This window comes from Mugil cephalus, chromosome 4 (genome assembly GCF_022458985.1).
Source record: "Mugil cephalus isolate CIBA_MC_2020 chromosome 4, CIBA_Mcephalus_1.1, whole genome shotgun sequence".
Lineage (NCBI taxonomy): Eukaryota > Metazoa > Chordata > Actinopteri > Mugiliformes > Mugilidae > Mugil > Mugil cephalus.
This window is the reverse complement of record NC_061773.1, coordinates 21,070,600-21,086,413: the sequence shown is the minus strand read 5'-3', so window position 1 is coordinate 21,086,413 and position 15,814 is coordinate 21,070,600. Positions and strand designations below refer to the sequence as shown.

General features: G+C 43.8%; 1 protein-coding gene across 2 annotated transcripts; it reads right to left on the bottom strand.

Moving 5' to 3' along the window:
• Window positions 1–1,290: 1,290 nt before the first annotated feature.
• Window positions 1,291–14,950, bottom strand: ccdc120b (coiled-coil domain containing 120b). 2 transcript variants are annotated; one of them, XM_047584192.1, is made up of 12 exons: window positions 14,520–14,950; window positions 11,183–11,296; window positions 8,876–9,003; window positions 8,693–8,791; window positions 8,251–8,381; window positions 7,558–7,659; window positions 7,342–7,462; window positions 7,135–7,194; window positions 6,313–6,466; window positions 6,062–6,163; window positions 4,694–5,731; window positions 1,291–3,721 (listed from the first exon to the last, which is right to left on the bottom strand). In XM_047584192.1, the coding sequence occupies exons 4-12, from the start codon at window positions 8,739–8,741 to the stop codon at window positions 3,625–3,627; spliced, it is 1,854 nt and encodes a 617-aa protein (XP_047440148.1). In that variant the 5' UTR covers window positions 8,742–8,791; window positions 8,876–9,003; window positions 11,183–11,296; window positions 14,520–14,950; the 3' UTR covers window positions 1,291–3,624. The 2 variants fall into 2 exon arrangements, with proteins under 2 accessions (XP_047440148.1, XP_047440149.1); XM_047584193.1 differs by lacking the exon at window positions 11,183–11,296.
• Between the last annotated feature and the right edge of the window lie 864 nt (window positions 14,951–15,814).

The following is a 15,814-nucleotide window of genomic DNA, read 5'->3' as shown; positions in this document are numbered from 1 at the left end:
CGGAAGTGCAAAAAAAAAAAAAAAAAAAAAAAAACTGCAGGTCATCGAGTGGTTGTTTGAGTCTGGCTCCAAAAGTAAAAGGGAGCAAATCCCCATACACCCCCAATGTTAAAAAAGAAAAACAACAACAACAACAACTTTACAGCATTATTACACATGTTTACAGCCTGGTACAAAAACTGGCCTCAGTGGTTTATTTCACAATTCGTGACAAGTGTTCTATTATTTTATTTATTATTTTATTAAAGAGGACATGAAACAAACTTTCCACTAGTAGTCTCTGAATTTTTCCAGGCAGTATGCCGTGAATACCACAAGATGGCTCTGTTCATATTCTTTTCACGCATGAGCACGTAAACGCCACACCGTTTAAACGCAGACGTGGTTAAGTTCGGTGGTTGTTTCTGGCAAATTCATTTTCCACTACCCTTCCCCCTTCTATTGACAATGCATGGGGATAGTGACTATTAAAACAAAGTCATAGAGAGTAGATAAGTTTATTGTTTTTTTTTCCCACTATAAATCATATGCATCCAATCACAAATCACACAGAGCAGTGGCCTCTCGTGGAACCTCCTGTTTAAGAACCACTGGTTCGGATGCACCTGTTGGAAGAAGTGTGACAGCTTCATAATTCTTCTTCGGACATAAAATCCTGTGAATTTGCGTAAATTACACTTTAGTCATCACATCCAGAACCAATAGATTAAAACCTTCTTCTACCTTCGTCGTATATTTATTCCCCAGTCCACCTGCACTAACATGCCATTTGCACTGCTGTTTAATAATAATTAAATAATAGTTTAAATTGCTGCTATTTTTTTCCCAACTACATTCATTTGTGTGCTTTACTGTATATATTTATATTTTTATTGTGTATATAGCTGCTATAACTTTTTTTATCCTTATGCTGCTTTAATTCCTTTTTTTTTTACAGAACAATCACAATAAAACTTCTGATTCTTGTTCTCTTATTATTTAAATGATTTAATTTTCATATTTATTTATTTATTTATTTATTTTTGCCCAGTAGTTGTGACAACGAAGAGAGGTCTAACCTGCAGAGGTTGTCATGCAGTTGTCATACTTATTGCCTCGATGGATTGGTTTCCAGGATATATCTTAAGCTTGCTAACTATTAGCCTTGGTCACTTTTACACAACTTTCCATGTTGTAACCACAAGTTCCCTTCAAAGGAAGTGATGAGCAACATCTGCAAAAGGTACATGCCTCCACCATTGCTTATTTCATTCAATTAAAAAATGCGCCTCAGACATTTAGATTTTTTTGTTTGTTTGTTTGTTTGCGACATGACACTTTATTTAGTAGAATGAATGCACAATCTCATACATACAGCATAGAGCAGGCCTATTCAGTCTAATCCCATAGGCCTGGTTATAAAGAGGGGAGGGGCAGATAAAACAGCTGCACTTAAATATCTTTTTCTTTAGAAAAAAAAACAAAATCATATATTAACACGGCACACTGCTGAATGAAGTGGCATCAACACATGTTACCAGTTCCCGCACTGATGAGAAAAGAGCTACAGTTCATAGCTACAAAAATGTTATTGGTTCATAAATATAATATAGTTTGAATACATTTGCTTTATATGGATCATTTCTTTTGAACTTACATAGTACATTATATGAAAAATACCTTTACGACCCCCAGTGCACAGCAGTTTGGTCTTTGATTTCAGGGTCTAATGAGCTGGAAGGAGCTCTGTGAAGCTGGAAACAGACGACGTGAACACATCAGACAGCAGAAGAAACCCGGTGACATTCCACAGTGTGCTACAGTTTGTACCCGAGTAGAAAGAATTATCGCTTATAACACACTTAAGATATTACATTCAAATGAGTACCAAGAACAAAAACGTAAAATGACAAAAAAAAAAAAAAAATTAAGGAAAAACATGTTACGTTATGTCACACTAAGACAAATAAGTTCTTTTTCCTTGAGGATTTTATTTGTTCCTGTTATCTTTTGCAGAATGCTACCAAGACTGCCTTTAAAAACTATGTAATGATGCACGGCGTAATGAAAAGTGAATGAAACAGACGCACAGAGCAACATGAGACTATCAATTATACAAAGCTAGAATGAATTCTCGTAAACAGATTTACTGATATGAGACCTGCTCACACCATCATTCAATACTGCAGCAGCCCTATCCTGTTCCCACCATCAACCTCACTTTTTTTTTGTTTGTTTGTTTACAGCCAATTAAATAGTGCTCGCTTGGGGGGGTGGAAGGAGTTGGGGGAGGTAATTCTGATTAAATACTTGTTACGTGGTTAGCTTAAAAATTACATTGTTAGTACGGGAATAAAACGTTAGCATGAAACTCATCAGTACAATCCACACTATATACAGACTAACACTCAGGTAGATCTTCAACAGGTGTTAAACGCTTTCATTTTGAGCTATTATAAACCCTGTCTAAACCTCACTACTGCCTGTCATCTCTCGGTGACAATTTCATAGGAAATTAAGGCTTAAGATGTTTATAAAGTGCTCTGTATGACACTCACATCCTTCACGGCTCAATGCAGAATAAAATTTGACGCTAAAAAAAGTCTCCGCCATCTAAAATTTGATTTACGAGTTATTTATTGTCATACAGTCATGTGCTACTGCTCTACAGTAGGTCTCGTAACAGCCCTAAGGTTATTCCTAAAACTGACCGAATTGTTCTGTTACAGTCAGCACAGAGAAAGCTACATTTATCAGCCAGCACAGAGCTGAATCTACAAAATAACCCGCACGTAAAGAAGTCCCAATACATATATGACATCATTCCAAATACACTAATTTAGTGACATCGTGTAACGTTTTCAGTTTTTTGATTTGACTAAGCTCACAGAAGCTTAATGCTAGCACTTTAAAGTTTTCTAACCAAGCTTTAGTCTCGACATTAAAACATTTAGGCACTCCTGTCCGCTACACCAGTACGCTACAGTTCACGGCCCCGTTTCATTTTCTCATACGCGAAGGATACAAATGGCTGTGAAATCGATGGGCAGATGAGGACTGAAGCATGTTTTATATAGTTTACAAACACACATTCACCGGCATGTAGTACTCCTTTTATTGAATGAAGTGAGCTCATAGAATATCTTTGTATATCTCACGGTTAATGAGCAATAAATTACCTCTTTAATATAACTGGTCTTTATATCTGAGAAGATACAAAATAGTCATTTAGAGTTGTATATATTCTGTAAAAAAGTATATCTGGGGAGACTTTTCAAGGTTATTAGGAAGGATTTTACTGTTTTGGACCAGAAATATTTATATATGAAGTACAGCATGACCATATTGGAATTAGATGCTCTGTTAGTCAGCACCAGTGCACGTCCACATGGGAATACTGGGTTTGAAGTTCATACTGGTGGAATCAGGTATAACATGGGGATCTTGCCAAGGCTTTTTTTTCTCAAACTGTACAGGTACAGGTACAGTTTGTCATTTACTCCAGTCTCTTTCTGCTGAGGTTGCCATGTTTTGCTTTGCTGTTGAGGTCACATTGTATCAGCTTGTGTGTGTGTGTGTGTGTGTAACTGTGAGGCTACAGTGTATTTGCTCATATAATGCAGTGTGTTTGTGTGTTCTGCTGCTTCAGACCAGCGTGCCAGGGTCTGCACTGGCCTCCTTTGGGGTCACCTCTTGCACCTGTGGGTCTGTGGTCTCCTGATAGAGAGAGAACTCCATCGACCTGTGAGAGAGAAGAAACAAATCATCAACCCCGAAAACAAGAGGAGTTCTTGTTAATTAAAAAGGAATAATGATCAGGAAACACAAAGATGATTGTATGAATGAGGCAAGCAGCATTAAGCAAATACAGAAATGAAAAATAATAATAATAATAATTAAAAAAAATTAATTAAAAAATTAAAAAAAGTTATGAAAGCAGATTGTAGGTGGATTGGTTGACTAACAGCGACAATAATACCAACATCTTGTGCCTTGTTGCCAACTTCCAGTAAGAAGGAAAAATAAGTAAAATCAGTAGTATGTATCCATACAAAGCCCTTAAAGCCTCAATCACTAATATGTTAAATTAATTATACGGGCTCACTAACTCAAATTGACAAGTCTGATGGTTGCCATTTGTAAATCAGCTAACAGCTCCAAGAAGAACCTTTGTTTTAGCAATAACAGACCAGAAGTCTTTTGGGTGTTGCTATGCACGGGAGCGTACCCATGTGCCCCGGGTCCCTAACAGTGTCCCTAACCCCAACCCGGTCACATACAAAGCAGGGAACATAGGACCCAGGGAACATAGGGATGATCCCGCTATGCACGCTTCAGCCTGAACACTTTCATGTGATGTGAAAGTTGTTTTGGACCCGGGTCGAATGACCGGGATTTTATCCACTCCCCTTCGACGTGAACAGGATTCCCACGTTGTCCTGCCAATTTACACAATCACATTGATGTACCTGCCTGTCATATTCTGATTCTGTCACTGGACGGCCTGTCAGACTGTGACATTACAGAAGCTACAGGGCTGTGAGCAGCTCAAAAACAGAGCAAAGTTTTGGTCTACTCCCATAAAGACCGATCTCTGAAGGGCAGAGGTTTTTGTCCATTTTTTTGAATCAAACAACAAATCAAACGTGTTGTTACACGATCATTAATGGAGGTGTGTGAATTCTGGGTGACAACGGGGTTTTAAAGTACTGACCTTCCATGCAGTGGGTGCCCGTGGAAGCTGGCTGACTGTGGTATCTGAGGCCTTTGGACGTTGCCTGGTTCACCTTGAACAGACTGAGCCTGGTGCACCAGTGGGTGGGGGTGTGAAAGACGAGAGATCCCTGCCTCCTGGCCCTTTGGGGCGGCAGGAGGATAGCCAAGCGCATTCCTCAAGTACCAGTCCCTCAGTCCTTCTAGTGCCAGGGCTTTATGCAAACTTCTGGTTGAGTCTTCTGGAGTGGGAAGAGAGAACTGTGGAGGTCTGCGGCTGAAGGAGGGACCAGACAACTCAGTCTGGTAAGGGTGCAGGTTGGGTATGGAGGATGTAGTGGTGCCAGAGGCAGGAAGTGGGGACTCATACGGTGACAGCAGGATGGCATCTTGGGGATGTTGCTGCAAAGGAATAAAGGGCCCACAAGATTTGGTTCTGGTGACTTTGACCCTGCGTAGCTCGGCTTGGGACCCTCTGAGGACCATGGGGCTGTAAGGGGCTGCAGCACTGGGAAGGTGCACCTGGGAATGTGAAAATCCATTGGCATGAGGGGGCACAGCTGCAGTGGAGGAGCGAGGAGAGGACATGTCCTGCCAGATCCTGCCCGTGGACTGGTACAGGTGATGCTGCACTTGCATCCTCTGCTGTTTCCCCCAGATATAGTCCATCAAAAGCTCATTGTAGCCTCCACTGGCCCCCCTGCCACCCATCGACAAACGCATTTTGACCTGTTCCACTGAGTTGTCCACTTGTCTCTCAGGACTGCCCAGATGAATCTGCCGCAGCTTGCCATCAGTCAACGTCTCTGAGCTCTTGTAGGGCCCGCCTCTCTGGGGCATCCCATTTCTGGGTGCGGGATCATCCGGGAGGCTTGACCTATCCAGCAGGGCCTCAGAGCTGTTGCTGCGCCTGGCTCGGGAGCTGTAAGGGCAGCCTCGGCGGTCAGAGGAGGAGCCCTCTTGAGCCAGTGGAATCATGTATGGCACATCCAAGCTAGCAGACCACTGCTTCAGACCATTACCACCCGATGCATCGGACCTACAGCAAAAATGGGCACAACAACAGCTTATATTAGGAGAGAACTGGCAGCCACTGTGGATAGGGAAGTGTGAAAGAGAGAGGCTTTGACCGAAACCGTGAAACAGATTTTCACAGGGAATGACTTAAGAAGGGCACATTTTCTCATGCCTAATGTCTAAATTATAAGCTAAAACCCTCGCTGCTAGCTAAATGTGACACTAATCGCTGTTACAACCTTAACACTGCGTCTGCATTCAACTAAGTCATTAAGTCATCTCCAGCCATGCAGTTATCTCAGTGGGAGGGAGCTGTGGCTGTGCTGCCTCAGACACTAGCGTTACAGATTACCTGACGTGAACACTGATTGGAGCAGTTCGTGCCAGAAGAGGAGTTGCTGGAACGCTTCTACCTTCAACATTAGAAGCACTTCTCGGTAAAGAGTGGGTTGGGCTGTAACAGAAAAAAAAAACACGCATTCAGGATTTACACACACACACAGTCATAAATTTATGACTGTTATGTTATGTGTCCCTGATACAGTATGTACACTTTAACAGATGAGGCCGGCTGCGCAGCACAGGGCCACTTTAAGTGAGTACCTAACGGAGCTTGTGACAGAGTTGCGTCGTGTCCTCATCTCGTAGTAAATCTCTACCGGAGAAAGCTTCCTGCTGATTCTGTGGTCGGGGCTGCCCAGAGTGAGCCGGGGCTGAGACAGAGAGCGCTGGTCGGCAGCCACGCTGGGAGAAGATTCTTTTATGAGAAGAAAAACAATCAAATTATCTTTCAGTGTAGCTCACACGTTGCTCACTAAAAATTTTCAGTAAAACCGCAGCAAAGCGTGTGCATTGTCATGATGTCATATTCTTATTTGTAGTAAAGTGTCTGTGAAGGTTCCCAGTCATCGAGGGACCCTGATTGGTAGGGTTAGACTTTGGCGTTGAGACTGCAAATAAGCCAAAAGGCATTTAAGAGAAAAGACGTTTCGCCACTCATCCGAGTAGCCACTAATTGCCTTAAACACGCCACTAATTGCCATAATCGGCTGGAGGTAAGTATCCATCCATATATGGCAATTAGTGGCACCAGTTTCTGGTTCTTACAGAAATGAGTCAAGCAAGTTTCTGATGGGGGTTTTTGAATCTCAACTTCCCACTAGTCTCTTAGAACTGAAGAAGCTACTTCAGATGAGCTTCAAGAAACTCCAGTAGAAAGAACCTCCAGTTGCCTTTTTTAAAACGGCTTTTGGCTTATGTGCAGTCTTAACGCCAAACCCTAATGAGTCTCCCACTCAGTGTGTGATCTAAACATGAATAAAATAGCATTGGCAAATACATTGATCTATTTATAATGATTATTCTATCTGTTAAGCTTATTACAAATATGGATAAATAGTGCGTGTGAATGTACAGTTCACTCACCATTGTCATGGGATGTTGAATCGGACATGGAGCTGGTGCTCTCTGACAACACCGTGTCCTCTGAAACACAACAAAATCTTCAGGTCATCGACAAGGCATGACATCTGTAATCTATGCTCACTATAAGTGAAGGCGTAAAATACTGTGCGTCAGGCCTAATCCTTGATTTGGGCTGTCGCTTTGGTGTTTGGTGCTGTTCAACTGTACCTGTGTGACACCCCCGATGGACTGTCCTCTTGCCATTTGGGACATTGCGGTCTGATTCCGAGTGTCTGTACAGAGCACCGGTGAAGATGGCTTTCATCTGCTTTCTTTGGGCAGCATCATCCTGCGGCCGGGGACAAATGGCCATGTTAGATCGCGAGTACGCAAAGCAATACAGCTGCTGCGTAAACACAATAGATATTCAAGGTGTTGACTTACTTCGGCCTTGGTGCTGGGCGCCAAGCCAGCTCTGCGCTGCACCAGTGGGGGTTTCTCTCCCGTCTCCAAGGGGAAAGCACGTGGCAACTTCCCAGTCAGCTCCTGTGGAGGACATTTATTAGCCTCCACTGACTAAAATCCTCCCCAATGCCCTCTGTGCTCCCCAGTGTTACATAAAATGATACTGATTAATAGATTACTTTGATAAAAATGGCCTTAAATGGTTCAATGTACATAAATAGATTTCCCAGAAACAATACGGCTATCATCATTTAGCACAGACGCAGAAGCAAAGTAACCTGCAGATGAGTAGTGAATCAGACTCCTGAGTGAGCTACACTGACAAGAAGACAGACAATCCCTGCATCCAAAAATAGGCACTCAGACAGTGAGTCACTATACATCCAGCTGAAAACATAGGGATGTGCTAAACAGCTGGTAAAGAGAAGCTGAGGCAGCCGTGGCCTCATTATCAAGCGCTGACAGCTTCTCAGGAGCCATCAAGCAAAGATGAATATGCAGCCCATTCTGTGAGAGAAAAACATCAATTTTCGCAGCTGCGTCCGGACTCGGAGGATCAAAATCTATTTAAAGAACCAAAAATTAAACGAAAGATATGGGTAAATTAAAAAAAAAAAAAAAAAAAACCTTCAGCAATAATTGATGAACTGAGGTGAAGCGAGAGCAACTCACCGCTTCCTGCAAACACACTTGTTTGAGTTCTCCCACTCTGGAGCTGAGGAGAGCCTCCAGGGCCTGCTTCCTCTCTTGCAGAGCCGCGATCCTCTCAGTCTGCAGCTTGCCGTCCTGGCAGCCTTGAACATCTGTGCAGCAAAATGCATGTGACAGATTCAAACTAAGAAATTTACAGCTGACAAAAAAAAAAAAAATGCAGCCTATTTTCATACACGGCTTCAGAGCGGTTGCATTATTGAGTTCCCCTTTTGATATGGCGTTTGTTTTCAGTTACAAAGCATTCTGACGAGATTATCTGGCACAGCTGTTTTTTCAGCTGGCTGTTCCCTTGGGAAAAAATGTTGTGGGGGGGAAAAAAAACAGAAGCCGGTAGATTTGTCAGGCCGTTCCAGGCTTGTCCAGACAAGAAAGTGCGTGTCTTCACCCTTCTATTACTCACCGGGAGCCCCCAAACCCATGGATGTGATCAGGTGTCCTTTGACCTCCATGTGAATGAATCCGGGGACTTTACAACTCACGCTCCCAGCCACGCCCTCACCTGATGAAGAAACACACAGGTTCTTAGCTGGCGCTGAGATATGTCAACAACGCATTCAGACTTTGCTGTTGTATCCTCTCTGACCTTGCAGCCATGTGTCGCCTTGAGGTGTGGAGTGAGTCGCATTTCTAGCAAGTTAGCAAAAGATGAGCATGGGGGAATCAAAGTCCAGGCGTACCTCCGTACCTCTGCTCAGGTGTGAAAATGGAAATCTTAAAAAAAATAAAATAAAGAACATTAAGCGGTAAGCAAATAGGATTCCTTTATAATACTTTAAATATATAAATTATCAGAGAAAGTCATCAAACTATACATAGAGAATATAGTATCAGGACAATTTGATTGAAAGTATTATAACCTCCGACACTATATAAAGGCATAATAAAAAATGAGCATTAAGCCGATTTTAAAGAACATCTTCAAAGATAACTTGCACCCAGGGCATCCTGGAAGTGTGCCACACTCTAAATATAGCTCTTATGTGCAATTAGCAACCAATTAATTTGCAAGGATGAGGAAAAATGAGACAGGATAAGAAACATTAATAATACACAGAGGGGATGAAACCTAATCCATCTGTGGTTCATGTCTCAAAAAAGCTCAACGGCAACCGCTACAAAAGAGAGATGCAGCCAGAGGAACAGAAGGAAAGCAGCGGTATAAATAACAAAGGTGCCAAATGAATGCGGCGTTCACTCACGTTCCCTCCTATCATCCTCTTGTCACAAACATCACATTAAATTCACTTTGCGTGGAGTTACCAGATTTTAAATCTTAGTCTATGTATCGAAGCTAGCACCCGCCCATCTGCGTCAGGTGATCAGTGTCTCATGTGCACTTCTCCCCACGTAACGAAGATTCACCACAAACAAAGCCTCATTTTGAATCCCCAGAAGAGAATTGACATCCAAAAATAGAGGTGCCATTTTCTGCCAAAGCCTCTCACTCATTGCTGCTAACAAATCGCCGCCATAAACAAGCGTCTTGCCGTCCTCTTGCCAGTCGAGTAAATCGTAAAACGACTCCATTCAGCCCACAAATCTAGACGTGAGGCCTCAAGGGCTGGATCAAAATTACCCATCCAAAGATTGCTTCTGCCAGCATCACATCTTTCAAAAGGAAACATTTATCTATCAGTTAGAGCGGAGCAGCTGCCTTATAAGCTGCGCTCAAAACTGACGAGCTTTTTGCTTTTTAGGGCGAGCAACGCACGTTCTTCTGTTTCCCCCCCGAATCAAAAGTCATAAAGCAAGAGGCTCACTTTCTGTGAAGGCATACTTTAAATACTTCTATTGAGTTTGCATTGGCTCCTGTCCTGGAAGCAGACCAGTAACGGCTGTCTGCTCCTGTTGGTGTGAAAACCCCCCAGCATGCTTGAACCTCCCGTTGACAGACTAGTAGGAGCCTTTCACACAAACAAGTGGCAGAATTACAGCCACTGCCCAGACAAAAGATCATCACATGAATCCTGTTTAAAACCGCGAGTTCGTGATCATGAGATTTTCAGTAATCTAATACACGGAGGGGGATTTTCACCTGTGAAAGTGCAAAACAGTGCTGTGTGCGTCTGCAGATCAGCAGAGCCGTAAATCCACTGAGGGAAACAGTCAGGAGGAGACGGACAGAGACATTTGGTATTCCTCCGGACAGTCGCTGGGCAGCTGAATGCTGAAGCCAAAAGGCTGCCGTGGCTCTTCAGAATGGCTTTGTCTAGCGGCACTCGCCTGGAAATGTGGTGCTATGTGTTTAACTCATTAAGCCAGACACCGCTTCAGTGCTGCTCCGAGTCAACTTATTTGTCTTTTATAAGGTAGATGATTACAAGCTCTTTTTCCCCCCAAAAAATATATATTTTTTTTAAATTAGTTAACAATAAAATGCTCACTTCAAGACACTTAGTGATTACAACCACAGTCTTATGTTATCTGGTATGAATGCTAAATGATAGGTTATAGGTCTTCAAAAACCTGAATATTTGAACCTGCGTATTGTTTTAACAGCTTAATACTGAAAGCAAAATTATAATAATTATGTTTATTTGTAAATAACACTACGCTGAGTTTAATATGGAAGGTAGGGGGTCTCTACTTAATCTCTCTGTCAGGTTGGAGATCTGAAAAACGACCCATGCGATAAGTGTTAATGTTAACTTCTCTGAAGAGCTATATACCTCACTAGCATCTAACTCTATAACAGTGCAGCGTACCACATCAACTCTGGAAGAAGCAATTTCATTACATCCAACATCCTGACTACTGGAATTCTGTTCGGAAAATGTGAAATTTGTGACTACAGAAACTACAGGAAGCCAAATAAAAGAACATAGATGCAGTCGAGACCAAACCCAGAGGGCAATTTCTTAACCACTACCGACTCAAACCAATAACACACCTGGAAGACTCCGTCAGGCTCGCCGGGTGAAGTCAGGCACCAACTTTTTAAACATCTGGTATGCAGATGTACAGGTAGGGACAGCACGGGCCGCGTCACATTCCACCGAGGAGCCTGCAGGAGAGACGGTGGAACAATGAGGAAATCAGATAAACAGGAGTCAAACGGGAGCAGCATCGAAAGAAATGATCAGCGGAGATGATGGGAGTGTGAGCGGTTGGAACGCCACAGCGCCATCAAACACATGTTGACTTAGCATCTGAGTGTGCTGGTTGGGGGGCGAGGGGGTTGGGGGAGTGGTACAGATAGCACTGTGGGAGTCATGTTGATTAAAACATGAGCTGTGCGGTGAGAGTGAGCCGCTCCTGTGCAGCTCGCATCACACGAATGCAAATCAGGGAGGAGTTTAATATTCAAGTCCGACGGGCTACACACTGGAGCCTGTAAGGTAGGACGGATCCTACCATGTCCACACGGGGAACTGCACTGCCCTCGCTTCAGCTTAGTAGTAGTAGTAGTAGTAGTAGTAGCAGCAGTAGTAGTAGTAGTAGTAGACCGCAACATTCACAGCAAAGTTAAATTCCTACAGCAGTGTTATATCCTGTTTTCTCATCCCTTGATAAATACGATGCCTCCCGGCTCTTAAGGAGATTCCCCCTCTGCTGTCAGCTCTCGTCCTGCCCAAGAGTCTCAGGAACAAGATGCTGCTGTCAACAGAATTTGTTTAACAGAAATATTCTGTTGACTTACAACTGCATGTGTCTTTATATGTTAGGGAAGATGCTTCTGGAACGAGGCTGTTGCTCGGTATGTTTGCTGGTCTCTCTCAGCGTGCAGCAGCTGAGATGCAAAAAGAGCAGCTGAAAGTCTCACCTCCTGCTCGCTACGAGCAGGTGAGGCCGGCAGTCCTCCTGTTGACTGCTGGTGTTGACACAGCTGCTGCTGTTGTCAACTTACACATGGTAACCAGAGCAGGGCTGGAACCAAACAGCCCCTGTTGGACAAGCATGAGGGTCCCACGCCACATCCTGAGGAATCCAAACAAGGGAAACAGCGCTTGAGGCCGCGCGGCTTTGAAATGTCTTCGCTGCAACAACGCTTCCAAGTGCTGCTCCTTGATGCATTCGACCTCTGAACCTCGCTTTGTTCATCTCTAAAGGAACAGAAGCGCCGTGGCCTTTATCTGCACACTCTCCCTGACTGTCGGCATCAAACTCCAAGGACACTATGCACCCACTGGAAGATGATGAGGAGGAACAGGGATGTAGAGAGAAAAGACATTGTAGCTGTCAGTCGATGAGAGATCAGTGAGGGTCTTACATGCGGCCGATTCAGATTTAATACGTAACCACCTCCACCTGAGCTACTCCAGCCGAAGAGCTGCACAGGGCTTATGGAAGGTCAGGTGACCCCCATCAGCCTCCCCACACTAATATGATCTCTTCTTGCGCTCTTCATAACCATGAAATACTGATTTACAGCGCAGTTATCAGCGCCCAGGCCGGGCAGCTCAGCTCAGACTGACCAATGACGTGGCTCCATTTCTCCTCCCCGGCCTTGACGCTCACCTTTGCACATTTGACACAGCTGCCACGGGCGAAACAAAGTCACTCTGGTGATTGCTATCCACCTGGATTCGGCTAAGCTGAGGTGGGGGGGAGTAATAAAGAAAGGAATGTGCCCGTAATGTCCGAGGGGATTATTCCTATGCATTTTTCCTTTGCTCTGTAACACCTGCAGGGATTTCTGTATGTATTTCTAAAGTTTTTTGCGCTCCTAAGTGGCTGTAATCCGCTTTGTTGATTTTGGAAAGGGCTCAGAGCTCTCATTTTGTTCAAATTCATGAAGAGCAGCCACAGCCATGTAGTTACATCCTTTACTGTACGCGCAGCCTGACCATATGCTTTCGCGTTTTGAAGAAATCTGGGTGATTTGTGTCTCTTGTCTGCGCCACCATATCTGCCAAATCTGGGACTTGATTCCCTGAGCTTACACTTACGCTTCAAGACACTTTGGATGAAGCCTGAAAGCATATTTTCAATTTTTAATCCGCCCAAACGTAGAGATTAAAGTACTTGGTGAAAGGACTTGATCCAGATAAGGAGGTGAGTGTGTGACTTTTTACTCCCTCCATGTTGGTCAGTCGCCTCCTCCTGAACCAACCGTGTCAGCCGGTGTCTTAAGGGCATCACAAAAGGAGCAGTGTCACCTTGTTGTAACAACGTGACAAAAGAATACTACCGTGTCTGCACCAATCTGGGTCAAGGTCTAATTTCACACCGTCAGACCGAATCGTAACACTTAAAATAGCATGGAAACCACAGGGAATGTGACCGTGCTACCAATTTGAAAAAAAAAAACAAAAAAGAAAAAACAGGGAGGGGTGAAAACAAACTAACAAAACTGAACATGAATGGCATCCAAGCTTGCCCTGCAATAAAACAACAAACCAAACCTCTCTGTAAATGACGTTCCCTGCTAATTCAACAGCCCTCAAACAGGACCAATCAGCACTTTCACAAATGCTCGGCAGCTGAAAGGAAAATCCTCCTCTGAAAACAAGAGAGGTGTTTCCCAGATAACACCAAAAGGTGGGCCGGCAATGAATCACCCTCAAGGCACCGGCTGACCCCACGCAACACATTTGGGTGAGCTGTTCCAGACCCCGACGGCGGACCATGTTCAGGAATCTGTTAATAATGGGGGCTTAACACTGCTGCATGAGAACAAGCTCAATTCATGGACCAGTAAGGCCCGAGTGACAGTGGATAACAGGACGCCGCTGCCTGTTTTTGCTCCACAACAGTGCAGCAACAGGGAGAAGTTGCCTTTCCCCAAAAAGCTTGACACTGATTTTATTTACTTATTTTATTTTACTAAAGCTGCTGTTTGAATTCACCTGCAATCTGGCATCCCCTGGTCTCTCGGCATGTCTCGCCACACAAGCAGGATGTCCTAGTGCTTTCTGAACACGCACAAACGAAGGAGACGTGTTTTCACACAGCGCCTGCCCTGCATCTACTGTACAGACGTGCAGCTCAGTGTGGCGTCCTACAGCATGTGTTCCCACATGAAGCTTTGGAAGGCAGCAGCCATCCTGCATCTGCATAGTCGTTGCAGACAGCAGCTTGAAAAACCAAGTGTAATTAATGCAAGCGATAACATAACAGCAGGTGTGTCACTGACAACAATATGCATTTACATATGTGCTCCCGTTTGAGCCGAGACATGCTTTTATTTCATTTTAATTTTTTTTAAACATATTTAATATAAAATACATTCCTTAATACGCCCAGTGAGGATGAGAAGGACATCATGGAGCAGAATCGCCTCTTACCAGAGAGCATGACCGATGCCTTCGGAGGTCTCCATGGTGCTCTGGAGAAAAAACAAGCTCGGGAAAATCATTCCAGAGAGGGACCACGGGACGGAATCCTTCACGGGGAAGGAGGCTTCAATTAACGAAATGCTCGGCTACGTGGAAATACGCGGAAAAAAAATTAAAATAGAATAAAAAGCGCCCCCCCACTCTCTCATGGTGGCTTTCGTATCCCAATTGTAATTCACCAGCAGCGTCGCGACCTCCGCTGCGTCGGAGCCCTGCGCATCTCGGCAAACCTGCTGTAGGAGCGAGAAGAAAGGTTTCCCTTCTGCACCGGATGAAGACCCTCTATTTCACACGGCCAGCTGACGCTACACTGTCACGGCAGCGACGCCCCTCCCAGATGTTAAAGCCCTCGGTGTGCGCCACTTAATCCACTAACACAAATACCAGTCAGTTGCTTGTGGAAGTCCTCAGTCGTCCTGGTTATGGTGTGGTGTATCCAAAAAGCGTTTTTTAAAAAATGCAACCGGACTTGTTGAGTTGGAGAAGAACGTCCAAATCTTAGCCAGAGAAGACAGATGGATTGGTTTCAGATTAAGTGTGATTCTGAATCTGGATGAGGAGTAAAGGAACCTTCTCTAAACAGAGGAGGGGGCCCGAGATATAATATGCCATCAATTTAGCTACAATACACTTTTAACGTCGGTCCCCAAGAAGTTTTAACCTCCTGAGACCCGGCGTGCTCATACGGGGACATTATGTCTTAGGTTTGTTGCAACTTATTCCGCTTCATGTAGTCTGTTGTCTTCATAAGGAGACATTTTTGTCTGCCATGTACTGGTAGTGAAGGGTCAGTACACTTGTTTTTTTATTCTTATTAACTTTTCTAGTTTGATATGCCATTCAAATTCAACAAATTCAGAAGTACTCGTTTGAGGACGTTGGGATTTCATCGTTCCCAATTCTGCTTTTGCAATAAATTTATTTATTTATTTATTTATTTTTTTGGTGCACATTGGTGACTTGAATTGTAATATACAGTGAATTAATCCCTGTGTCCACATTTTTCAAAAATCCACTTCCAGTTCAAAGATGATACTTAGTTTTATTTAGTAGATATATATACACATTATACTAATCCCAAATACCTGAAGATCTTAATCTTATCTTAAAGACATTAAGATGCATTCCAAACAAATGCTCGGGTCTCAGGAGGTTAAACCCATTCACACCTCGAGACTGGAGCCTCTGACTGACAATTGTCCTCCTAGGGCACCATTCATAGGGAAAGAGGACAGGGACCCCAC

Bases quoted from the DNA above. Each gene is read 5' to 3' on its own strand.
- ccdc120b (XM_047584192.1), bottom strand. From the start codon at position 8,741: ATGGAGGTCAAAGGACACCTGATCACATCCATGGGTTTGGGGGCTCCC. The intron at 8,382-8,692 runs GTGAGTAATAGA...TTTGCTGCACAG, and splicing joins CATGGGTTTGGGGGCTCCCG to ATGTTCAAGGCTGCCAGGAC. The intron at 7,195-7,341 runs GTACAGTTGAAC...GTTGTGTTTCAG, and splicing joins CCATCGGGGGTGTCACACAG to AGGACACGGTGTTGTCAGAG.